Below are 25583 nucleotides of genomic sequence, written 5' to 3'. Positions count from 1 at the left end.
TTAGATAAGATGAGATGAGTTGAAATACTCTCTATATCTAAACCTAGCCTTTTGTAACTAGTTGGGGGAGTTCCTGGATTTGCCGCCAATCCAAAACTTCAAATGGTGACCATGGTCCCACCACCCATGACACATAGAACCAATTTTTCGGTACCGCTTCAGGCACCTTGTGATTCAACACAGTGTGGACTATGGGTGATAGTCCAAGTCGACAGGGAACTAGAGGGAGGGCAGAACGGGTTGTATAATAAAGCCCAAGATTTTAACTTGGAATGTCCGGGGACTAAGATATATTTCATGTAAAATCGATTTAAGTTTACAGGTATTAAAGAGTGAGTGTGTTGGAAAATTTAAAGCGGCTTACTTTTTTATAAAAGGTGGTAGATGATTTCGAGTTGACCTTTGCATATAAAAATTTCAAAGTAGAAAGCGAGGCTTAATTTTCTTCAAAACCACGCAATTTTACCTAGGGATGTTGAGAGTAAGTGGCTTCTAACACTAGTGTGAAATAGCCGAAGTGGGAAATTATACTCTCAACATCCTAGATTGATTCGACCTCCCTCCCTTGAACATAGATCGTGAAATACATTCATACAGAGTTCATTCGAATGGTACAAAAAGTAATAGTATGTTCAAACGTGCATCATCATTTTAAATGGAGGGTTGGTGTTGGTTTCGTTTATGTAATATTTTCTTTCCTTGTTCTTCAAAGTCAACTGGTAAAAGTTCGTTATTTTAAGCTTTTGAGTATGGATATGTGACAGCATCCGTATCATTGATTCAGTTATTATATTTGTCATCCATATTTCTTTTCCACAACGCGTGTAAATGTTAAAAACCACATATTTCTCATGGGTCAATATCCTATAATGAGATGAGTAGTGCTAATATATACTTGACAATTTTATTTACAAAAACCGTACAAGACTCATTTTATCAAATCTCTTTTGAAATTCAAATTTTGAATTACAAATTTCAATTAATAGCCCGACACGTGTAGAAATAAGTTTTTTACAAATTTCTTTAAATAAAGTTAGCATTTCTCATAAAGCTAACTTTACAGAGTGTGTTCGTGCGTGGGAGAGAGCGAGAGATAGATGATACATGCGTGTTTCAAGGAAAAAGCATAGGAATCCAAAATCTGAGCATTCTAAGATATATCATCCTACAATTTTATTTTATGCAACAAGGCTCAAAAAAACAATCGGGAACAAGGTCAACGACAGTCGACCATTTAGAACATGCATCTACATAATACATAACTTATCTACAAGCAGCTTTTGACATCTAATTAAAAGCTTCTACCTGAACATACATAGCACTTCAAAGCAAAATAAAATAAAATAAATGCAGGACGGCGATCAAGAACGTGGAGCCGCCATGTGCTGCTTCTTAACCCGCTCCCCTTGTTTTACCATGCTGTATCAAAAGTACCATAAAGTATTACTAGATTTATCATCCGGATTTTAGTTTTGTTAGGCTTCTGAACATAATAACCAAATTCATGACTTCCATTTAGACTGAAACCATACGGAACAAGGCAAATATAATAACCACCAAATATTTTCAATCGAATTTAGACATTACTAGCATCGAAACTATTTCTGCCATGCATGGCATAACTCAAGGTCAGACGTGATTAAAGACATTACTCAAATATCACGAGTCACCAATAACATTAGTAAATTCTATGGCATTGACAGGAGAATTGTGGCACCGGATACGCAACCAGAAGTACTTTGAGCAGCTGAGATGGGACTCGTAATATTTTCTCACATTCAATCAGCTAATGATGTGGAGTTGAAAAATGAAACAAAACCCTAGATATACTTAAGAATTTTCCATGGCAGACATCAAAGAAGCCCCAAGATCAAACCATAAACAAAGACAGCAACAGTTATGTTGTTTGGCAGTGCACCCATGCCCAAAGCAGAGATTTTTTTTATATGTAGGTATAAAATTTTATTAATATAATAGAGAAATTTTATGTTTACATACATAGATACATATGATTTTTAATATAACGAACAGATGAATCATATTTGGACATATGTCATTCAAGCCTATCATTTTCTGTGTGGAACTAGCAGCATTCTTGAACCAAGGCTTTACAATGGACAACTGAAATAGACTAACTTGACCACAATAAACAATCCAAGCCCAAAGCAATCGGCCGAGTAACAAGATAGTGATTGGAAGTATGCAGAAACACCAAATGTTAGTATGCGAAGTGCAAAGGGACATCAAAAGATTCCCATCATCAAGAAATGACATCAAATCAGGTACCCATCAGAAACCAATACCTGACATCATGAGGGGTGATAAATACCCACTGGGATCCTTGTGCCAATGCAAAATCTACAAGGGTGTCCAAGCTGATTTTCCTACTTACGGCATCCTGAGGACCGAATGTGAAGCACTAACATTGTCAGAATTTCCCAATCATTCACATTCTTTTTCAGGATAAATAAAAACCTTATTACAAAAATTGGAAATATAAACTGTGTTGGGTGTGTATTAGAAGTACTCTGAAATAACTACAATCCTAAATTAAAAAAATAGTAAAATCATCAGTTCTGAAAAATGTTACGGGTTTCTTAGTTAAATGGGCATTGCCTAAAACAGTCATCCAATCATACGGTGGTCTCAAAAATTAATACTAGATCTCATGCCAAGGAATCACACTTTCTGGATACCCAACAAAGCAAAGTGATTGAAATTCTTATGCCCGGTGAGAAGAAAAGAAAATATGCCAACAATCTTATAAACAAAGGAAAATAAAATTTACCATAAACACATCAAACTCGTCCATTGCTCGAAAAGGGGCTTCTGTCATTTCATGGAGAGCTAATGCAAAGCATAGTGTTGAAAACGAGCGTTCACCCCCTAATTAATAATCAATTATCAACGTCAGAAAATTACTTGCTTTCAAAGGATGCTGAGTTAAACCTGACTTCGATTAAAAAAACTATTTATAAAATATCCTAAATATTGCGAAAGGAGTCCTAAATGAATATCCAAGTTATTCTGACATCCATAAGAAAATATTTCCACTTTCCACAAAACTTATAGTAATTAAAGGAACCTGTAGAGTTATGTTCTTGAAACTTTCAAATGAAAAAGAAGTTTGACAGTCTAATTTGAAATTTTATGTAGGAAAATAAAACCTGAAAGTCCTCTAGTGTCACGAACAGTGCTGCTCGAAGCATCTTGAGGCATTTTAACCTACCAAAGAGAATAGGACAGCGAGATCTAAGAATTTCCCACATATCTAGATGCAAGGTATGCTAAAGTGGTTTAAAAAAAGATGTGCCACTAAAAAAATTAGTTGTCCAAAGGAGTCAATACAAAGCAAGCTGCTAACCTCAACTGAGAGGGTCTTTTCTTCATAGCTAATTTTAATTTGTCCGCTGATCCCTTTTTTTCTCAAATGGCCATTGAACCTAAGTGGGGAGATATTAAAAGGTAACTTCAGAAAAACAGAACAAAAAACGTTTAAAGAATGCAACCACATTTGAATCAATGCAATTCGTACTGCCAAGTCAACTGGCGCTTCAAAAGAGTTGCATTCCTCTGAAACTTGCTCCATCGCAAGTTTAATGCTTGCTCACAAGCCTGCAATTCAGTACATTTTTTAACAACACCCCCCCCCCCCCCCCCCCCCCCCCCCCCCAAAAAAAAAAAAAAGTTAAGGCAAGGAGTTTCAGTAAAATAAAGAGGAACAATCATGAAAAGTTTAAATTGATGGAATATGCTTCCAATTGCAGAAGCAAATAAAGGGAAGACAGTTTTAGAACTTACGTTCAATTTTTCTCGAAATGCTTGATAAGTTTGCTGCTTTCTTCGAATCTTACGTTCTTTTTTCTCACACAACATCCTAAGGTCATCAATTGATTCAGAATATCTGCAAATGCAAAAAATAAGGAAAGATATTTCACCAAAGGCTGGCACTTGGCTGTTCTTCAAGCAATACAAAGATGCCAGTTTCCTTACCGCTGGCTCTCATGTCTAAGTCTCTGACTTAGTCTAGTTAGCTGCGCACTTAGTTGCTCTGGGGTGCTCCCATTACAACCTCCTAATGCTTCAATTTCAGCCTCAGGACAAATAATGGAAGCCTTTTTACAATTCTCCTGTAGTTTCACCCAGTGTATAATACATCAGCTAAATTGATGCTAATATTTTTTATGTTATACAATCTAAATTGTTATTCAAGAATACAGAGTACCACAAATGCTAATAATGAAAATACTACTGGCATTCCACTTTTAGCTTCATGCACTTTAACTCTGAGCAAATATAAATTTGCAAAAACAAAAACTCTCGTGTTGATCACAAACAAAAACACACGAGAGAGGGAGAGAGAGATCTAAATAGACTGCATCTTCTAACGGTACATTTATTTAAAACCCATAAACATTTCTGCCTCTAGCTTATTGGAATTTACAGAGCACACAACTGTAGCAGCAATGGGTAATAAACTTCAACGAATAAGAAATCAGAAGAGAATTTTGGGGGTAGGGACGGTGCTCATAGCATCATTGAAATAATTCACTACAACATCTTGAAAAGGGCATCAAATCTACCAGCCGGTCCTTCTCAAGCTCTTGGAAATGTGCTTCTGCCTCTTTGATAAGAGAAAGGACCTTGTTATTCATTAAGCCTTCATAGTGCACCTTTTTCTGAAATAGAAGTTCATTTTAAATATTAAAAAAGGTACAGAAAAACATTGTACAACTGCAGTTTTAAGCTTTGAAAATAAAAGGTTCATGGAAAATGAGACGGGACCGATTCTTCATCAAGAAGCGCTTGTTCAAGCGTTATAAGATCATTCTCTGATTTGTCAAATGCGTCAATGTCCCCTTTTGCTGACTCTACAATTTATTAGGAGATACAAATGTATAATTGCAATAGTTTACAATAAAAACCATATATGAAACATAAAAGCCTTGTTACTATACCACAGAGATTCTCAAATGATACTTTAAGCTCGTTGGCCTTCATTTCAGCTTCATTCATTCTGATTCGGAGCTTTTCCAGCAAGACTTCCTTCTCTTGCATCTCCTCACAGACTTTCTAGAAATTACTCCCAACAGAACCACATGTAAGAAAACATAAATACATAGATGTATATCCATAAATGCAAACATGATAATCACTGAACAAACTGCAATTTCTTGATGAAGCTCATCAGCATTTGATGCAGCTGATGAACTAGCTTCAGCAACATATGAATTCTGTACATCTTGCAGTGTGAGTTTCTTCGCCATCAGATCACGCTCTGCATCCTGACGTCTCCTCTACACAAACAGCAGGAGCAAATGATTTTGAAATTCCAGTAAAAAGGGAATATATAGCCCTACTTTGATCATAGTTTTATATTTTTACTCTGTTACACGGATATCTCAAATAGACAATTAACAGAATTGAACATGCAACGGGATGCAGTTTACCTGCCAAGCCAACTCAATTAAACTCCTATACAAAACTTTAAACAGCTTTTAAAACAAAATTTTATTAAAAAGAGTGCTAAGTACAAAGGAACACTTTTCAATGGACAATGTTAATAAATAAATGAAACTATGCCAACAAGGCACGTTTCAGTTACAAGACAACCATCATCATTCACAAAAGGTCGAACTAGGAGATCATGGATTGACAAAGTGAAGAGACAAAGATATAGTATTAAAAAAATTGCCCATAGAAAAGTTAATGTGAAGTTGAAGTATAGCAATGGGAAACTGAACTTAAAAATAAATAAATAAAATCCGTGGGTTCCCAATTTTGAAGAAATCCCTACTCACAAATAGTAACTGTTATTAACATGTGTAACTATTAGCACCTTTACATTTCGTAGATGCCCCTGAAGACCCTGCATACTCTCCTCTGCATCCCTTTTTCTCCTCTTACGCAGTTGAGCTTCTTCATTTATATTTGATTCATCTCTTTGAAGGTCCATAATTTGATCATCAAAAGAACTACAAAGACGGCCACTTCTTTGCTTCTTGTTTGGGGGAAGAGTTGTCTGGACTGAACCACGAGAAAACCTAGACAGAAATCATAGGTCAAAAATTGTGCCATAATTCATATTTACATTGTACTGGTTAGGGAAAGATTAAATTCTGGAGCATCTGGAATCTGAAGGACCAAGAGCTATGAATTGAACAGCCACAGAACCAGTTGAAAATTTTCTTTTGATAAGTAAATTTTTTTGAAGAGTTTGAGTGTTACAACCCAAGACCCAAACCCAGGTAATGACCCCGAGAGTGAAAAACCCAAAAAAAAAAAAAAAAAAAGGATCCCTCTTGTGATTGTACAAAAAATATTACACAACAGTTCCATAGGAAGTGGTGCTTAGTAAAAAGGTCCACATTTTGGGACAACAGATAATTGATAGATTTTGGGTACTCATAAATAAACAACATTGTTTGGAAGTAATTTCACAAATCTCCATTAATCAAAGTAAACCAATTGGCAATGAAGTTGAGCACAAGTAGAAGACTTGGTATAATCCAGAGGCGCCCATGCTCTTCTAGTTTTACTGCTCCCACGGACTCCTTAGAATGATCTATTCTATTAACTTATGCTGATAAGATGCATTCCTCACTCTTGCAAGCTCCATGTAATACTGACACCAAGAGCAAATGCGAAAAGTAAACTGAAAATGATTAAATAACCTAAGTTTTGGCTTACATTTTATATCCATCTAAAGTGTAAACCTCCTTCAGATTCAAGATCCTTTGCTCAAAAGCCACTGCTTTTCCGGCATTATAGTCCCTAACAAGCACTTGCCTCTCAGCATCACCCTAGAAATGCATCATACATGTTATTTAACTTTTTGGAAATTAAGAGTAAGCCAAAAAGGGAGGAAATTAAAAACAGCAAACCTAAATATGCTGATGAACAAAGAAATTAAGATCACAACAAACAAGAATTCAATAGGAATCACGTGAAAGAGTTAAGAAGATGCACAAAATTACCACGTCCACCAACACATTAAAGACAATGTGGTTTTCAGTATGTAGAACAGAAAGAGTAGTTGGGTGACTTGTTTGAGGAAGCATGTGAGGTGGTATATTCAACCTACACCACATGGTAAGAAAACATCAAAGAGAAAATGTAGTCAAACACAAAACATCATCCATATGAAGAGACTGTTCATCAAAATAAAAAAGTTGTGCATCCACCTTGGTCTTGAAAAGTCATATATGAGAATCTGGAGATGGTTATAGTTTGCTTCTCTAGCACATCCTCTCAGAACAAGAGCATCTTTATGGTTGGTTACGATGAATGCATTAAACAACCTCCCAACGGCATTTTCAACAGCACGGGCCCACGTATCACCATTAATTAAAGACTGGAGAATATAGTCGTTATAACAAGAGATTTTAGTCAGCAAAGATAATGTCATAACTGTTAATGGGAACAAAATTGATCTTCAAACATGACTAAGCTAATGTACAAAAATTAACAGGATCACAGTCTTACTCCCCAACCATAAAACCATATTAATAACAAAATAATTTCTAAAACAGGTGCTTCGATATCAACTATTTCAGAAAATAAAACTCTCGAATGAGATGAAAGATAACACAGCAGAATGTACCTTGAATTGAGAAAATGTATCAGGGTTATTCAAACAGCTTCTTTCTTATAATATCTTCTTCTTTTTTATCAGTAAAAGATAGATATTATATATATGAATGAAATAGGCATAACCCTTGTACACAGGAAGTATACATAAGAACTCCTAAATACATTCTAAAAGCGATAAATTAAAGACAAGAATTCCTGAACATTATCCCCATGTAATACAATAGTGGAAAACCAACACATTAGAGTGTGAAGAAAAAAATTCTTCAACTCGGTCATTGTGTTCCTTATCTTCAAAGCAGCGTGCATTCCTTTCCATCCAAATACACCACATAATACACAAAGGAATCATCTTCCACACTGCTGCAACTTGATGGCAGCCTTGCATCTTTGACCAACAACCCAACAAATCCACCACCCTTATAGGCATAACCCAAACAACATCAACCCTTAAAAAGATCTCATCCCACAACACCCTTGTTACCTTACAGTGTAGTAAGAGATGGTCTACAGATTCTCCATTCTTCTTGCACATGTAGCACCAATCCAACACTACATATCCTCTCTTCCTCAAGTTGTTCGTGGTCAATATCTTCCCAAGAGCAGCACTCCAAACAAAAAACACTACTTTAGAAGGCACACAAGACCTTCAAATTTTCTTCCAAGGGAAAGGAATAATATCAAGTTGTGTTGTCAAGATGCTATAATACACCTTAACTGTACATAACTTGTGGTTATTAGACCTCCACTTTAAACTATCTCGCTATGCCATAAGAGTCTCCGTGGAATATAGTAAGCTGGAAAATTCTGAAACAATAGGTAATTCCCGATCATGGAAATCCCTATTAAAAAGAATATTCCACTGGTGTGCACCATGAGAGAATAAACGCACGTCCACCACTGAAGTCTCCCTATTAACTGCAATATGGTGTAAGGCCGGAAATGCCCTTTCCAACGCATGGTCTCCACACCACACGTCCCACCAAAATCTTATTCGAATGCCCTCACCAACTACAAAGCGATTTGATTTGCAAAACATGGCCACCCCTTCCTAATATACTTCCATAAACCCACACCATACCCCCCTCTCACTTCCTTAGAGTACCAACCACCCCAAGCGACACCATATCTAGCGTCAATAATATCCTTCCACAATGATGCCCCTCCAAATGATATCTCCAAAACCATTTTCTCAATAAAGTTTTGTAATTTTGATATCCATTTTCCCAACAAAGTTTTCTTATAATATCCAGTGCCTAAGTTTTGTAATTTTGATAAGCATTGAATTCGAAACCAAGGAACCCAACGATCAGACATACAAAAAAGGCATAGTTTCGTCTACAAACAATAGCTAACTCCGTTTTTGAAGTAATAGCTTACAAATGCCAATTTAAGAGATATTTGACGAGCATAATCGAGACCTTATCTCAGATCCAAATCAGGAATAATACCTTATGCCCATTTTCACAAAATTATGTATTAAAAAGAGAGATGCATTATAAACCAGAGCTGTATATCCTTAAAAATATAGAACAAACATTCCTAGTATTAGCACGCATGCACACTTAATCATGTTTGTATACAAGATATTGTAATATTTTCAAAATGCAGACAATTTTTTTTTTTTTTTTTGATCGATCAAAATGCAGACAACTATCATCAGTCACTCACCAAATGGGCTCCAACTGGACCAACAGGCGGCGTTTTGAACCTCTGTTGATGTCTCTCAATTGCACGTAATAGATTAATAACTCTATCTCCACCGAAAGCTGTAATCTGTCAATAAAGAAAAAAAAATCATTATTAAACAATATGGTGATCTGTTCTCAAAATGTTGTCACTAATACTGTTTCAGAAAAAAGAAAAAAGAAAAACACCGTAAACATGGATCAACAACTGCATATGCCTGCATTGGAAAGGCTATATCATTTTCAAATGCATCTAAGATAGCACAATAAGAGTGCATGCACCTTGTTGGTTTGATGTTGATGAAGCTCGCGGATGGAATGAGCAATTTCACGACGCTTTTTTTCAAATTCTTCAATCTAAAAATACAATAGTATGATAACTTATTAAGGAATGACAGGATATTAAGCCAACTAAACAAAGCCAGAATACTCTTTTACATCCAAGCAAAAATTGCATCTGTCCAAAACCTTTACAAGAGACATGGCGCATGCAATGGTCAAAGACTCACCAGTTAGACCAATTATCATATTGCCCTGCCAATGTCCAACTAGAAGGTTATAGAAAAATGAGATTAAGAATATCACAAAAACTAAAGAGTTTGGTCTAGCATAAGGCTGGCTTAATCTAACCAATCCAGACTCGAAGTAAGCTTTCAAAAAGTTGAACTAATCATTACTGGATGGCCTTTACAATTTTTAAAGGACCCCATCCCCCAAAAGGTTTAGGGTAAGAAAAGTTATGTTCTTAGGGTTTAGTATGATGAGGAAAAGGTTTTAGGGCATGATGTTTAGGTTTGATAAGGAGGATATATTGCAAAGAAGGCTAGTGAAATTAACAAACTGAAACAAGTTGCAGGATTTCCTGGACAGCAGCAAATAATCAAAAGTTGCGACATGAGAATTCAAACCATTTTTTTCAATAAACTTTATATTAAGTATTCAATAACCTGTATATTAAAAAAATATTCTATAGAGGCATGATAAAAATGCCCTCTCCAATTAACTTCCTGAATTGGATGGTCAAATTAGGGGAGAGAGAGAGCATATGAGGCTCATTCAAGACCACCCAAGAGTCCCAAATCATGTTAAATGTAGTAAATTCACATACTGTGTTTATAATAGGATATATCCTCCCCAACAAGACAGTATATGACAAGTGTCTCTTACCATGTTTGTAAAATGAAAAAGGAGCCACTTGTTCTTTTTAACAATAACAAATTTGATACTTCTCAATTATTTGAAAAAGAAATTAAAACTGTTTCAATATAAGGACACTACTTGACCTTGTATGAAATTCTAAGCTCACGCAAGATTAGAAAAATACTTCAACCTTCTCTCAACATGTTATCGGTATATATAAAATTCCAAATGGGACAAATGAGCCCAATCAAATGTCAATTTGATTACTAACCATAGGAGGCACTATGAATATCACTAAGTTAATATGGAAATCCTAAAACAAGGTGTCGCATATATTGTTTTTCTTGAACTAAGCTTACAAGATGAGAATTTTTTCTCCTTCTAACCAACACAAGACACCAAAACAGCTCTCTAAGCAGCATAGACAAATTCAACCAAAGCCCAAAGCATCATGATCAACATGTAGAATATCTCAATTAAGCAAATACTTGTGTCATTAACAATTCCCCAATTGATAAGATCAACAAGGGGAAGAACATTAAGGCCCCGTTTGGTTTCACAGATGGTCTCAACCCATCTTATTTCATCTTATCTCATCTCATTTCAATATCCAAACATCATTCAAACACAAACACATTTCAATTTCAAATTTTCAACTTCTCAACTTTTTCATCTAATCATTACCTAATCATTACAACTTCCCCAAACTTCCAAACAAAAAACAAAAACAATTCAATTTTCTCAATTCCCAAAAAAAAATTATATTCTAACAATTTTTTTTATCAGTAAATAGGAATTTTATTAAATATAGGTGAAGCCAAGTACAATTTACATTCTAATAATATTTTAACTTTATAGTATTTTTATTCAATTTTTTCTCTCTCCTTTTCCAAAAGAATACAACTATTTTGCCTCTCCACTTTGACCGCTCCATTTGACCGTTGGTCAAAAATTTTTTTTTTTTTTTTTACACTCAATGATTAAAGAAGTGATTTTAAGTGTATTGGTGTATTTTTTTATTTTTTAAAAATATTTAAATGTATTAAAAAAATGTGGAAAGAAAAAAAAGGAAAAAAAAAAAAAAACCACTGGGCGGTACGCCCAGCTGTAAGAGTGGGGCGGCATAGTAGCCCCACTCTTTCCAAAACCCCATAAAACATCTTAACTCAAAATATTTCAATACTATTCACAAACTATTTCACTACTATCACAGATTTATCATCTCATCTCAACATTCAAACGAGGCCTAAGTAAGAAGAATGGATGACATCAAAAAGGCTTTCATGTGCAAAACCAACAAAGCATTGGAGCAAACAAAAGAAAAACATATTAATGAGGCCTGCTTTTTCATGAAAAATCTGATAAAAAACAGGGTTTTAAAAAAGTGCAAGTACTAGAACTTTTTCAAATGATTCTATGTGCAACTTCAACAAAAGGATTGAGGACTCGGGCAAAACATAAAACAACTAGGTAGTCCTAAACACAACTATAAGCCTAATCATGCAAATCCATTCATGCATATATACCAATGGGGCGTCACCACATCTAGCACCGTGTCCATGAAAACTTTTCTAGATTATCAATTGATTGCAAACATGTAAGCAAGACAATCAAGAATTAAAGTTTAATAAAGAGAAAAAAAAAAAAAAAAAGGAAAGATTTGTCAGGACAATTTATGCGACATCTCCACACCTCATTACCAATCCTTCCAATCTCACTTGATCCCATGTTTATGCTTTCTAATAGGGCGCTTTCTTCTTCCTTCAACCTGAAAAGATTGTTGGATTTACAGGCTTAAGTGGACATTAAAAAAACTGATTTGAAAGCAAGGTACAAAAAACGAACTGACAAAATCATTTAAAAAAAAACCGTAACCTTGTAAGAGTTGAATTAGCAGCATCAATTTCATGTTGGAGTTCCTTCACCTTTTCCTCAATTTCAGATTCTTCAGCCTGCAGCATATCAGAATGAGAGGTATAAGCCTTTTTTTTTTTGGGGGGGGGGAGGGGGAGGGATACGACATTAGTTTTTGGCAGGCATATGGAACTGTAATTTTCAAGGCCTGCTCATAATTCAAAGACTTGTGTGGTAAAGAACTAGAGCCCATAAAGCCTCTCGTTATCTTTAATTGTTCACACCAAAAGAGAAAGGAAAAAGCTCATATTTATATATGGATGGCTTTAAATGGCAGATCCCGCAGGTTTGAAGCCTGGGACAATCAATTAGATATACAAAAAGCAGCAACATGTTAATATTATCTTTTATGTAGGACCCTATTGAAGTTAGCTTAAACTTATATTAAGGTAGTATGAATAATAAGATTGTGAGAAATAAAAGTGCAAGGGAATTTCTGACCAAAAGAGTAATGACACAGGGGAGTCCAGTCCGGTAGCAAAATGTTTCAGAGAAATTGTAAGCCTTATAAAAAAAATATGTTTCTACTAATGTATCAATAGATTTCAGATTACTTAAGAACGCAAAACTCATTAAATCTCACATGAAAAAATGTCATGCAAATGAGTCTTTAAGAGATTATTATTCACCTGTTCAGGAGTGGCCACGTATCAAACTATATGTTTATGTCAAACAATTATCACATCAATAGCTATGCCCTAGTAAAACAAATCTTAGGAACAACAATGTAGATGCATGGCAAAAGAGGTATTACTCATTTATAAAATAAAGAGTGGGCTTTAATTTCTTTAAATATTAACATTCATTGCTTTAGGTTGGGTACAATCCAAATTATCTATTCCTTCCACAGACAATCATTCGTTAAGATCCTCAGGGAGCTGTTAATTTTGTGCTAATATCACAAAAACAAAAAGTAGTGGAGATAGAGGGTCATGTTGTCTCAAGCCTTGTGAGCTTTTAAAGAAGCCTTTTGGCATTCCATTCACCAATATAGAGAAGCAAGCCGTAGAAATAAAAGGATGATCTAGTGTGCTCATCTGGAATGGAATCTTGATGGTCTATTGGACAAGATATGGGAGTAGGTTAGTGTTTTATAGTTTTCTCTCCGTACACTTCTGATTTCGTAAACCAGTACCACGTCGCCGATGGTGGCTATGGGCTTTTGACAGTGGGATACCTGGTACCGTAGTAAGGAAATGAGTTCCTTTAATTCTTTAGCCATTGAGTCAAAGGTGTTTTGAGGTGAAAAGAGATGGGTGTAAGGAGTGCATTACAGAGAAAGGGTGGAAAGGTGTGAGTTGTCTGAGACTGGGGTTAGAAACCATCCGATGGGTGGCAAATACGTTGGAGGAATGTCTGAAAACTGGGAGCAAAGGGTACTACTCTGCTCGTCAAGAAGGTGACAGAGGCTTCATTGCCCAGCGATGCTCAAATCCTCATGGTTCCTACATGGCTTTGGTGGAGTATGGTGGGGAAGGTCGCCGGAGTTTCATCCTCATACCTAAGGATAGGGCTGGAATGGGGTGGAGGAAGATGGCAGCGGTGTTGAAGGATATGGGCAGAGAAGGTGGTCAGAGGAGAAACTCACCACCAATGATGGCAGCAACCTTGCCGTCGAGGTTGTACAAGGAGGTCTTGGAGATACCTCGAGCCGCACAACAACCTGTTATGGTAGACCTACAAAAGGGTTAACCTCCCTTTTTGGTAGCTACTTAAAGTCGAGGAGTTGGCAGGGGATGGTTGGGCAAAAAGCGGAAAAACTCTTGCAGGAGCTGCGTGATATGCAGAACTCGTTGGGGGAGTTAAAGGATAAAGTCCTATGGCTAATACGGTGTGTAGAGGGAAATGGCGTGGTGGGCTTGGGCTTGAGCTTGGGTGGTGAACTAGGCTCAAATGAATTGAATGGATGCTGGGGAAAGGGCCTAAAGGGAAGGGCTAGGCCAACAATAATGGGCCTCAGCCCAAGGAGTGGCCCGCGCAGGTTGGTGGTCCTTTCTGGAGGAAGAAGCCTCAGGATGTTGGTGGCCCGTCAACGAGTGGACCCGAGCCACCGTCACCGGCAAAGCCCCAGACAACCTCGCCGAAGGTCGTAAAAGCTCCGATGGAGGTCTCGTCGCCGGAGGTTGTACTATCCAAGCTTGGAGGAGGGATTTCTTACGTCTCTCTTGTTCACAACAATTCGGTAACTACACAGACCACCTCAATGGAGGTCGCCGGCGCACAAACAACTGTGACGAGGTCAGAGGAGACGTCTGCAAGTAGTGGTAAGGCTGTCGTTCCCGAGGTTGTCTCGGCCACTGTTCTCGAGCCGTTGGTTCCACCCCAGGCACAGAAATTCCCGACAGCCTCTAAGGAAGCTTCGGGAGGGTTAGAGGTGATGTCCTATATGTCGGCAGTGGAGGAAGGGAAAATTCTGGAAAATGCAATGGGAAAAAGTCTCGTTGGCTCCTGTGGGAAAGGTGACAAGTCCAGTGGATGAGGGTACTAGTTTGTCAAAGTATTTCTTGAATTTTGAGGGCAGCGATGAGAAGAAGATGGGTAGTTCGTCACCCTTACAGATGCTTCCCCCTCAGCTTGCACCTAGAGCATCATAATAGGTGTTAAAAAAAGTGGAGGAGCTTCAACGTTGGGTAGAACTATCATGTGATGGCTATGAAGAACAATTTATGGCTCTTCTAGTAGCCATTGAAGCTGGTTGTTCCATGTCCATGAAGTCAACTGTTAGTAAGAAGAGAGAGTTAAAACGACTACAATGCTCCATTAACTATGACAATAAGGAAGGAACTTTGGGGAGAGACAGAGCAAAAGTTAGGGACCCTACTTTTGCTAATGAAGTCTAAAATACTATCTTAGAATGTAAGAGGGATCAATGACGTGAATAAACATCTTCGCATTAAATCCCTTCTTCGTAGCTAGAAAGCTGACATTGTTTGCTTACAAGAGACTAAGTTGAGTGGTGTTGATAGAAACATAATCCGTAGCTTGTGGGGTTGCTCCTTTATGGGGTGGTGCTATTTAGTTTCGTCGGGGGCTTTGAGAGGTGTGTTGGTGACGTGGGATAAGAGAGTGGTGGAGACGGTAAAGAATTGTATCGGGTTTTTTTCTATGGCTATATCTTTTAGGAATATTGAGGATGGGTGGAGGTGGGTTTTTGCGAGTGTGTATGGACCCAATGTGGATAGTGATAGAAGCTCTCTGTAGGAGGAATTGGCAGGTTTGTATTCTTTATGAGATTTACCTTGGACTTTTTGTGGTGATTTCAACATCGTTCGGTTCCCTAGTGAGAGGGCGGGGGCATCTACGTCAACAAGAGCAATGGAAGACTTCTCAGAGCTGATTTTTTAGTTGAATCTTGTGGATCTTTCCTTTGGTTGTTTTTTTTTTTTTTTTTTTTTTTGGGGGGGGGGGGGGGGAGGGGCTATACTTGGTCCAACAGTCAAGGTTGGATAGATTTTTAGTCTCTTCTTCGTGGGAGATGCATTTTCCGGAGCTATGCCAGAAAAGGTTGTCGCGGGTATGTTCCGATCATTTTCCAATTTTGCTTAATTCTGGTGGCATTCATAAGGGTAGGCGTCCTTTCAAATTTGAGAATATGAGATTGGAAGTTGAAGGATTTGTAGAGAAGGTAAGGGCTCGGTGGGAAGCTTACTCTTTTGATGATACACCTAGTTTCATAGTGGCGGGCAAATTTAAAGCTCTAAAGGCTGATTTAAAGAAGTGGAATGAAGAAGTCTTTAGACACACGGAAGTGCAGAAAAATATTCTTTGGGATGAGTTGCAAGCATTGGTGGAAAGGGATGTGAATGAGGATTCTTTGTTAAGGAAGAATATGGTTGTGACCGAAATTGAGAAAGTTTTGTTGATGGAAGAAATATCTTGGAGGTAAAAATCAAGGGCGCTTTAGTTGAAGGAGGGCGATAAATGCACTAAGTTCTTTCACAAGGTAGTTAATTCTCATAGGCACAACAACAATATTGAAGTCCTCCATTCAAGCTCAAATGTGTTACAATCTCCTGAAGAGATCCAAGATCATATGGTGCAGTATTACGAGGAGCTCCTAACTGAAAAAGTAGAGCGGCACCCCAAACTTGACGGTTTAATTTTTTACCAGCTAGATTCAAAGGTAGCAAGTTGGTTGGAGAGGCCGTTTGTGGAAGAAGAGGTGCACCTAGTGGTAAGAGGTATGTGCAAAGATAAAGCTCCGGGCCCGGATGGTTTTTCTATGGCTTTCTTTCAAGAGTGTTAGGAGATAGTGAAGAAGGAAATGATGCAGATTTTCCACGCTTTTTATTCTAACCTTAAGTTTGAGAAGTCATTAAACACTACTTTCATTACTCTTATCCCAAAGATAGTGGGTGCCCATGATTTAAAAGACTTCCGGCCTATTAGCTTGGTAGGTGGTATCTTCAAAATCATATCAAAGGTATTAGCTACTCGTATGAGTTTGGTGATGGACAAACTCATTTCCAACCCTCAAAATGCTTTAGTTCGGGGTCGGCAAGTTTTGGATTAAATTTTGATAGCAAATGAGTGTTTGAACAGCCGGTTAAGAGAAGGCATTCCATGGGTCATTTGTAAGCTAAACATTGAAAAGACTTATGACCATGTGTGTTGGGACTTCCTATTTTACATGCTTAGAAGATGTGGCTTTGGGGACAGGTGGTGTGAATGGATCAAACATTGTGTTCCGACCGCTCGGTTCTCGATTTTAGTTAACAGAAAATCTTGTGATTTTTTTCAGCCTTCGAGGGGTTTGCGACGAGGGGATCCACTATCAACTTTCCTCTTTGTTTTAGTAATGGAGGCATTGAGCCGCATGGTGGAGGCTGTCGTTAGGGGGGGATTTATTGCTGGTTTTTCAATGGGCAACAACAGTAATGGAGTCAGTTCCATTTCTCACTTATTGTTTGCGGATGATACACTTATCTTTTGTGATGCTGTTAGCGACCAGATTCAAGCTCTAAAGGTGATTTTGTTGTGTTTTGAAGTTGTTTCAGGACTTAAGGTAAACTTGGAGAAGTCAGAATTAGTATTGGTGGGGGATGTGAATAATATTGCTTCTCTAACAGAGTTGTTGGGCTGTAAAATTACTTCCCTTCCTATGAAATATCTTGGACTTCCCTTGGGGGCATCATTTAAAGCAAAGAGTATTTGGAATGGGGTGGTAGAGAAGATTGAGAAAAAATTATCGGGGTGGAAGCGGCTATATCTATCAAAAGGGGGAAGGTTAACACTTATCAAAAGCACAATTTCCAACCTTCCCACTTACTATCTTTTTCTCTTCCCATTATTGGTGGGTGTGGCAAACCGAATCGAAAAGTTGTTTAGAGCTTTCTTGTGGGGTGGCCTGGGGGAGGAAATTAAATTTCACCTTGTAAGTTGGCAAAGGGTGAGTTGTCCGATTGCAAATGGTGGATTAAGGATGCAAAATTTGAGCATCTTCAACAAGTCACTCTTAGGAAAGTGGTTGTGGAAGTATCAAATGGAAGGGAACTCATTGTGGAGAGGTTATTGATCACAAGTATGGTAATGCGTGGAGAGGATGGTGTTCTAAGGAGGGTAGGGGGTCTTATGGAGTAAGCCTATGGAAATTCATTAGAAAGGGGTGGGACACCTTCGTAAAACATATTAGGATGGAGTAAGAACCCGCTTTTGGTTCGATGCTTGGTGTGGGGAGAGCCCTCTTTCCATTGTTTTTCCAGTTGCATTTAACTAGGCTGGAAATCAGCAAGCTTGCAGTTTCAGACTTGATGAGATGGCAGATTTTTATAGCTATTTGTATTCAATAAAGTTAGGAGGAAATGGGGGTGTCCGTACATTGTGGATTCACACGGGGAGAAAAAAGTTTACTGTTAAATCCTTTTACAAGGCTTTGACAGTCCAACAGCCCACACTCTTTCCGCGGAAGAGTATTTGGAATGTCTTAGTGCCGTCTAAAGCTGCTTTTTTTACTTGGACAACTGCACTTGGGAAGATTTTGACGGTTGATAATTTGAGGAAGCAGGGTATGGTGGTCACGGAGTGGTGCTACATGTGCAAAAGGAATGGAGAATCAATAGATCATTTGCTTTTACATTGTGAGGTGGCTGGAGAGTTATGAGATGGTATCCTTAATAGAGCCAGGCTGAGTTGGGTCATGCCTAAGAGTGGTGGAACTACTAGCGTGCTGGAACAAGAGGCATAATAGAGCTCAACTGGCAGCAGTGTGGCGAATGATACATTTGTGTTTAATGTGGTGTCTATGGTCGGAAAGGAACGATAGGTGTTTTAACAACAAGGAGCGTGCAGTGGGGGAAATCTAGATTTTTTTATACTCTTTTACAGTGGTTTTCTGCTATTGTATTGAAGGGTGGGAATGTCCATGAGTTTCTATCTTCTTTTCCGTTCACTAGAATGTAATTAGGTGTCTCACTTTGTATACTTCCTGTGTACTTGGGCATTGCCTAGTTTCATTCTTCAATAAAGATACTTATCAAAAAAAACATATTAACATTAATGATAGCTAGGAAAAACTGGAGAAAGAAAAATCACAAACAAAGATAAACTGAAGAAAAACTATTCTCTGTTTTTTGGTAAGTATATCCGTGAGAATGGAAAAACCTGTGTAGATTGAACATGCTGCTCATGGATATCCTGAACTTGTTGTTCAAGAAATCTAACCCGCTTCACCATCTTTTGCACATGATTGGTCTTGCGGCCATACTCTTCTTCTAGCTCAAGCTTCTCTTTAGTTGCCTATGAAAAGAACTTTACATCAAGAAGTTATATATTGAGAAAGTCAAACAACTAAAATACAGCTTACTATAATCTAATAAGGAATATATAAAAAGTGGCTATAAAGGCAAAAGAGGGCAAGCATAGTAAGTTCCAGAAACCTTGAATTTGTTTCAAGATTTCTTCCCATTCTCTGTATTTTTTTTTTTGTTGTAACATATTAAAAGTTTAGGACAGAAGATACGGAGCAAAGGAAATAAAAAGGTAAAATACACAAATTTAAAGCATGGCAATAATTTAGATAAATTTCATCAAGCCACCAACCATATGCCATTTACAAAAATAACAGATATAAAAATTTCAATTTTACCATGGAAAGCATCTGCTGCAATTCATCCTTCATTCTCCTCACTTCTGATGTCTTTTCCATCATACACGCTATTTGAGCTTTCTTCTTAGATATACGCTCCTTCAGCTCCTCCAGCACACTCTGTAAAAAACAACAAACCAATTATCTCTCCTTGCCCATCACGATAAAATCATTCTTGGTCCTTTTTCATAGCGTTTTAGTAGAATAAATATTCAATTTATTCACTTTGTTTATTTGATAATTTACAAAATTCACTATATTTCAACCAAACATATTTTACATAAAGACTAGTCATACTTTCGAAAAGTATTCCAACAACATACTTTTATTGATGAATATACTTAAAAGGTGATGTGACAGAATTCAAATATGAATTCAGCAGTCTTGTGGAGCTAAGAGAAGTAGAAATTTTAAGTAGAAATTTTAAGTACAACAATCACTAGGTCTAGAAGTAGAAATTTTCTGTACAACAATCACTAGGTCTTCAACCAATCCTAGTAGGAAATAATTAAAAGGAATTAGACAGAATTTTCAACTTTGCAGGAGTTCATTACTTACTAGTTGCATATCAATCTTAGCTTGGCAAGCTGGTATGCGATCTTTTAATATCCCAATCTTTGCATTTTGTTCCACCAGTTGCTTATCAACATCATATACCCATGACCAAGCAAGCTTCTTCTTCAACTGTTGTACCTGTAGAGAGATTTCCTCCACATGCTCCATGTTTCTAATCTTTCCTTGCAACTCTTCAATTTCCTTTTGAATGGGCTTTATTGTTTCCTCCAACTCACAAACGAGTGCAGTTGCAGACTTCAAGTGTTCGTAAATGTTTTGTAAAAGATCGTTCACTTGTTGAAGAAGTGTGGCCTTGAAAAAGAACTGGGTGATCAAGTGTCAATATTTTTTTCTTTTTATATAAGTAAACAAATTTTATTGATCAAAGAATTAGGCAAAGCCCGATACAATACAAGAACACCTATATGCCCTAATTAAGAGGGCGCAAAAGAGACAAGAAAGTCATGTAGGTCCATGCCGTTGATCAAGTGTCAGTATTGCATCCATAAAGTACTTCTTTATAGATTCAAACAGCTGCAGAAATTACCTTAAATTTGTCTTTGTCGTTCCCAGAATGCAAAAACTCTCTGCTTTTATCTTGACTCATTATTACACATGGATTCTCAACATCAATCTGCACTGCAAAGCAGATCATTAATAAATGTCCATGGAAAGTGTTTAGTTCCATTTCTTTGGATAAATAAATGCAATGTACTTGAAAGCAAAGAAGGGCACAACCCAACTAGACAAGAAGTATTACCAAAGCATACACCCAATTAGTGAGAAAAATAAAAAGAACAAAAAGCCTTGAAATCTAGAAAGCTAGAAAAATGAGAGTTGTTTATTTTCCAAAAGAAAAAAACAGAGAATTTCTAAATGTAGGAAAGGACAGAAGAACTTTACAAATACAACTTCAGTTACACTGCTCTCTTGTTATGACTGCATAAGTTGATATTGGAAACCAGTAGAAGTAACACTTGGTGGCCTCACGCCAACCTACAATGCCGCTTTGCGAGGCCTAAGGCTTCAAATTCAAAAGCTAGTTTACATTTTTCTAAATTTGTACTTAGGGAAAATTTAAGAATCTTCTTTATTTTCTATAAGTGGAGCTTAGTGGGCTCTATTTTAAGGGTTTATTTCCTTATAAAAGGCTGGCTTAATTTAGTTTTGGACAAATAAATGGTTCTAGTAAATTTGAATGAATTACATTTCATACATTATAACTTGAAGCTAAAGTTATTTTAAGGTTTAGAGGTCAAGTTGTATATATTCATGTTATTTAAAGATCCGTTTCTGCAATCTCAATACATTCTATTATTTAAAACTAGGAGTTAAGAGTTCGTTTAAGGTCTAGTGGTCAAGTTCTATATATTTGCTGTCGGAGATCCTAAGCAATTTCAGAAAGAGAAACTAAAAAATGGGTATCATCTTCTTGAAATTCTTTTGATTTTAGCCTATCAAGGCTTCTATATAGGCCCCAAAGTTCATGGTTTTCAAGCCTTATATACAATCAAGAAAATAATAGAAAATTCAGATCTGCAACTTTAAGCCTTTAATTCAAATATGTTTCATTTCTCTAGCAATCTATAACAGTGGAAACCTTAGCCCACTTGCATCAGTAATCAAACCTAAAAACATAGGGAATACAGGAATCGTCTATTATGCGCAAACAAAATCATCAAAAGCCCACAATAGTAAAAAAAAAAAAAAAAACCCTGGGCCTTCAATCACTTTCGGCAAATATCAATCTAAATTAACTACAGTAAAAAGATGTTTAAATGAATGCTAATATGAGAAATAAATGCTAGGACCCGTAGACTAGCTGGAAAAGAAGGAAAAAAAACAATAAGAGATGAAAATGTCAGGGTAAAATAATAAAAAGGATAGATATCAAAGCAGCCACCTCAAAAGAAAAAATTTGGAGTCAAAGACATACAAAATTCCAGATCAATAGAATTTCAAACTTAAAAACAACCACAAATTGAAAAAATGTGCAACAACATAGGGAAAACCAAAATCACATCTAGACTTGTTTAAAAAAATACATGTTACAATGAGAACTCCTTGGAATTATATTAAACCGCAATAACTCCTCCCTCCTACGCAATGTGAGATCTCATTCACTGCCCTCTCTTACTAAATATGGGGTATTATACTCTCTTCGCTTAAATTCATGACATTCTCGTTAGGCCATTCCATTGTAGGTGGCAAGACTAAAAGTCCACACTTTTAGCTGTGAGCTGGTTCCAATACCATTTGTAACAATCCAAGGAAATTTTTTTCCAGTAACAACCTAAGGATATTCAAACCACATCTGGACTAATACTCCAGAAAGACTAGTCAATATACTATAATTGGGAACTCCTAGAAAATCATTATAAACCCATAAGAGCTTCTCCTTCTCAGTCAATGTTGGATTTCATCTACCACCCTCTCTTACCAAATAGGGTACCAGATAAATCTTGATTTGAATTGCTGCCCTTCCTTTGACTCTTTCTTTTTAGTTATCCGGGAGGCAATCCAAAATAAACAGGTATGGAAGCTATAATTGTAAACCACAATCAAATCTATGTAAGCATTGGTTTATACATTCCTCTTAGTCTCGATTTTAGGAATAATATTTTTCACTATCTTTTTTAGGGAACCGCCTAAAGTTCCAACTAAAAAGATGAAATGATTTTTTATTAAAAATAGGTGTAGAAGAAGAGCTGAAGTCAATAAAGAAAGATGAATCAGGCTATCTAGGAAGGAGGAGAACAAAGGCCTTTCATCACAAGCCTTTTTCACATCTCCAAGAAATCATCCCTTAACATGGAACTATATCACAGCATAAGGACATTAGATATCAATTTCTTCCAGCTTCTGGTGATCCTATATTATCACGTATCAAAATGTCATGAAAACTTAAGTTGGACATAGCTGCTCCCTAAATCATAAGAACATTAGCACAGAAACAAGAGTTACCAAATCATTACAACAGAAATAAATAAAGAGAACTACTGCATGCACAAAGAGATTACACAAAATAAACCCACAAACTGATGTAGTTTTATGGGATCCGTTAGATCTACTTTACAATAAAAGTAACTTTACAATATGACGTACCACATCAAATCACATCAGTTTGTGGGTTTACTTTTGTGTAATCCCTTTGTGTCTAAAATATTTCCCATAAATAAACTATACATCAAAAGATGGAAACTAAGAATAATGCCAAATAGAAGCAGGTTCAAAAAGATTATTCCTGATTATATGAGTTAGAAATTTCTATAAAGGTAGCGTTTTGTATTTTACCTAAAAAGTTTGTGCCAGGTGCACTATGTATTTACCTATAAGAACTTATAAGCTCCATGTATTAACACCTAGATTGCTAGAACACAACATCAATACTAAGCATTAAGTCTTGTAATTATCAAAAGAATTTACTTATCAAAAATTATCAAAGGGATTTATAATATATACCTAGGAGGCCCAATATATGTGAACCAAACCCAAAAAATGTAAATCTTTGTCCTAGCAATAGGAAAAATACTTACATTAAAATGTTCTACAAGCTCACGAAGGTCATCTCTCCGACTAGCAACCTTCCTTCCTGTCAAATTCCTCAAATGAAGAACAAGATCAAGTTAATAACACAACCTCATCTACCTTTTTTCTTTTTTTTTTTATAGGTAAAGAAGAAAAGGGCAACAACAAAAAATAAAAAAGAGATTATTAGAAATATTATTTACATAAATATGTCATCAAGGAGAAGCAAATGATTTAAACCTTGGTGATCCTTTAAATTAGTGGAACTGGTAGAATCAGAAATTCTGCGTTCTAAAATTATGATATCACCAAATATTTCTGGCTTGAAGGCATCTTCCCCTTCATTTTTTATTTCAACATACACAAAGGCGTAACTGCAAGAAAACAAATTGACAAACTAAGAAACTTGATAAACTAATATAGTCTCAACAAATATACTAGGGGTGAACACCAAATCAAAATGCATGGTAATTCTAGGCAATATCTTCTTTTTATAAGTAATTCTATGCAATATCTTCAATACATGATATGAGAGAAAATTGTAATTGCTCGTATGGAAATAAACATCATAGATACATTTTCCATTTTGACTTTAAAGGCTCTTTTGCCTTCTTATTGAGACTTTAAGCATCCTCAAAAGCAAATGCTTACATCTTTACAGTGGCTACAGACAATTTAATCCCATTTTCCATGAAAGCGAAAACAAATTGACCAGTTAACACTATGATCCAAAAATTCCCACACACGTGTATTATATACAACTGCATGAGTGTGAGAATATATGCATCCAAAATCCCTATATTTGGCCAGCCTGTATACCATATTTCTTTGTAAATAAGATGTTATGATCTCTATCAAAATTTCCTCAAACTCGCTAGACCTGGATGAAGTTTCAATGAAACAAAAAAAGCAGAATATTGATCACCGTTCTCCATTATCATAACCACGTCCTATTTCTAGCATTGAGTCCATGGACATAAGCTTCCAGATAGATATGTCAATCGATTCTGCAGATCAACTCACCTATTTAGGAACACCAAAAAGGAAAAGAAAAAACCACGCTCACAAACCTGCAACCAGTTTTTATAAAATCCTTCAAGGAAGACGCTCTTTGGGTCCCTTTAGCTCTGCAACCGAATGCAACACATAGTGCCGTCAGAACTGCACTCTTACCACCTGTAAACGCCAGAATCAGGCAACATTACACGTGGATTAATCCAAAAACCGTCTTAACACTTATAAAACACTATTAATCCCAATCCTAAAACCCACACAGAACCCGAGTTCAGAATCAAATAATAATTTACTAATTTGTTGCATTATGCATTCAGTTCACATTTGAAATAAGCATATGGAGTGGGGGGAGGCGCGTACTTCCATTTTGACCGCTGATGAAATTGACCCACTCGCCGAGCTCGATCTCAAGATTACTGTGGCACATGAAGTTCTCCAATCGGATCCTCTTAATAATACCCGCGTTTGACCGACGAGGTAGAGTGAATATGGGATCCGGGAAAACCCTAGAATCGCCCATGGCTGGATTAGACCTACGTTTTCCTCCGCGAACCCTAACACACAAAGCACGGAGAGAGACCGAGAGAGGAGACGGAGCTTTGGTGGCCTGATACAGGGGTTAAAAGTAGGAGCGTATATATGGCGGGAAGAGGGGTTTGCTGCGTGCGAGTGAGGAGTACGACTAATCCAGGGTTCCACCAATAATGGAAGCGTTTCGAGTTTTTTATTTTAAGGACAAAAATTACGGATCGAAAACTAAAAGGTTCTTGGCACCTTTTTTTTTTTTTTTTTTTTTTTTGAAGCAACGTTAAATAAAATTTTACGCATAATATTGAGTATTTGTCCTATTTATTAGTTTTTTTATTCGAATTTAAAAAATTCATCATCATAATAATTTATACATCAACACATATGATTATGTAAGTAAACTTATAAGTATAAATATCATTTTTCTAATTTACTATCATGATGAAAAGCATTTACAGAATGATTTACTAATTACAAACGATTATTAAATTCCTTGATAAAATTTTAAGATATATCATTCAATTCATTACCAAATAATAATT

The 25583-nt window shown here is 36.6% G+C and overlaps 1 protein-coding gene across 2 annotated transcripts; it reads right to left on the bottom strand.

The window, feature by feature from the left end:
- Window positions 1–1111: 1111 nt before the first annotated feature.
- On the bottom strand, window positions 1112–25216 carry LOC121249721 (structural maintenance of chromosomes protein 6B-like). Of its 2 annotated transcripts, XM_041148490.1 has the most exons (28): window positions 24874–25216; window positions 24570–24675; window positions 23740–23873; window positions 23508–23563; window positions 20519–20605; window positions 19975–20295; window positions 19417–19536; window positions 18933–19067; window positions 12294–12370; window positions 12111–12186; window positions 9561–9635; window positions 9262–9366; window positions 7185–7354; window positions 6978–7080; window positions 6691–6803; window positions 5840–6044; window positions 5166–5297; window positions 4959–5073; window positions 4786–4871; window positions 4584–4679; window positions 3994–4130; window positions 3802–3904; window positions 3536–3615; window positions 3365–3443; window positions 3168–3225; window positions 2789–2886; window positions 2304–2398; window positions 1112–1419 (listed from the first exon to the last, which is right to left on the bottom strand). In XM_041148490.1, the coding sequence occupies exons 1-28, from the start codon at window positions 25031–25033 to the stop codon at window positions 1362–1364; spliced, it is 3180 nt and encodes a 1059-aa protein (XP_041004424.1). In that variant the 5' UTR covers window positions 25034–25216; the 3' UTR covers window positions 1112–1361. The 2 variants fall into 2 exon arrangements, with proteins under 2 accessions (XP_041004424.1, XP_041004426.1); XM_041148492.1 differs by lacking the exons at window positions 24570–24675; window positions 24874–25216 and having other exon boundaries at window positions 20519–20610; window positions 23740–23792.
- Between the last annotated feature and the right edge of the window lie 367 nt (window positions 25217–25583).

The sequence above is a fragment of the Juglans microcarpa x Juglans regia genome, chromosome 2D (genome assembly GCF_004785595.1).
Source record: "Juglans microcarpa x Juglans regia isolate MS1-56 chromosome 2D, Jm3101_v1.0, whole genome shotgun sequence".
Classification (NCBI taxonomy): domain Eukaryota; kingdom Viridiplantae; phylum Streptophyta; class Magnoliopsida; order Fagales; family Juglandaceae; genus Juglans; species Juglans microcarpa x Juglans regia.
This window is presented reverse-complemented; position numbering and strand designations above follow the sequence as displayed.

What these genes read in the sequence shown, in the direction of transcription:
- LOC121249721 (XM_041148490.1), bottom strand. Translation starts at nt 25,033, where the DNA reads ATGGGCGATTCTAGGGTTTTCCCGGATCCCATATTCACTCTACCTCGT. An exon ending in ACGACAAAGACAAATTTAAG is followed by an intron (nt 20,296 to 20,518) that starts GTAATTTCTGCA and finishes TTGATCACCCAG; the next exon opens with TTCTTTTTCAAGGCCACACT. An exon ending in ATCATTTGAGAATCTCTGTG is followed by an intron (nt 4,872 to 4,958) that starts GTATAGTAACAA and finishes AATAAATTGTAG; the next exon opens with AGTCAGCAAAAGGGGACATT.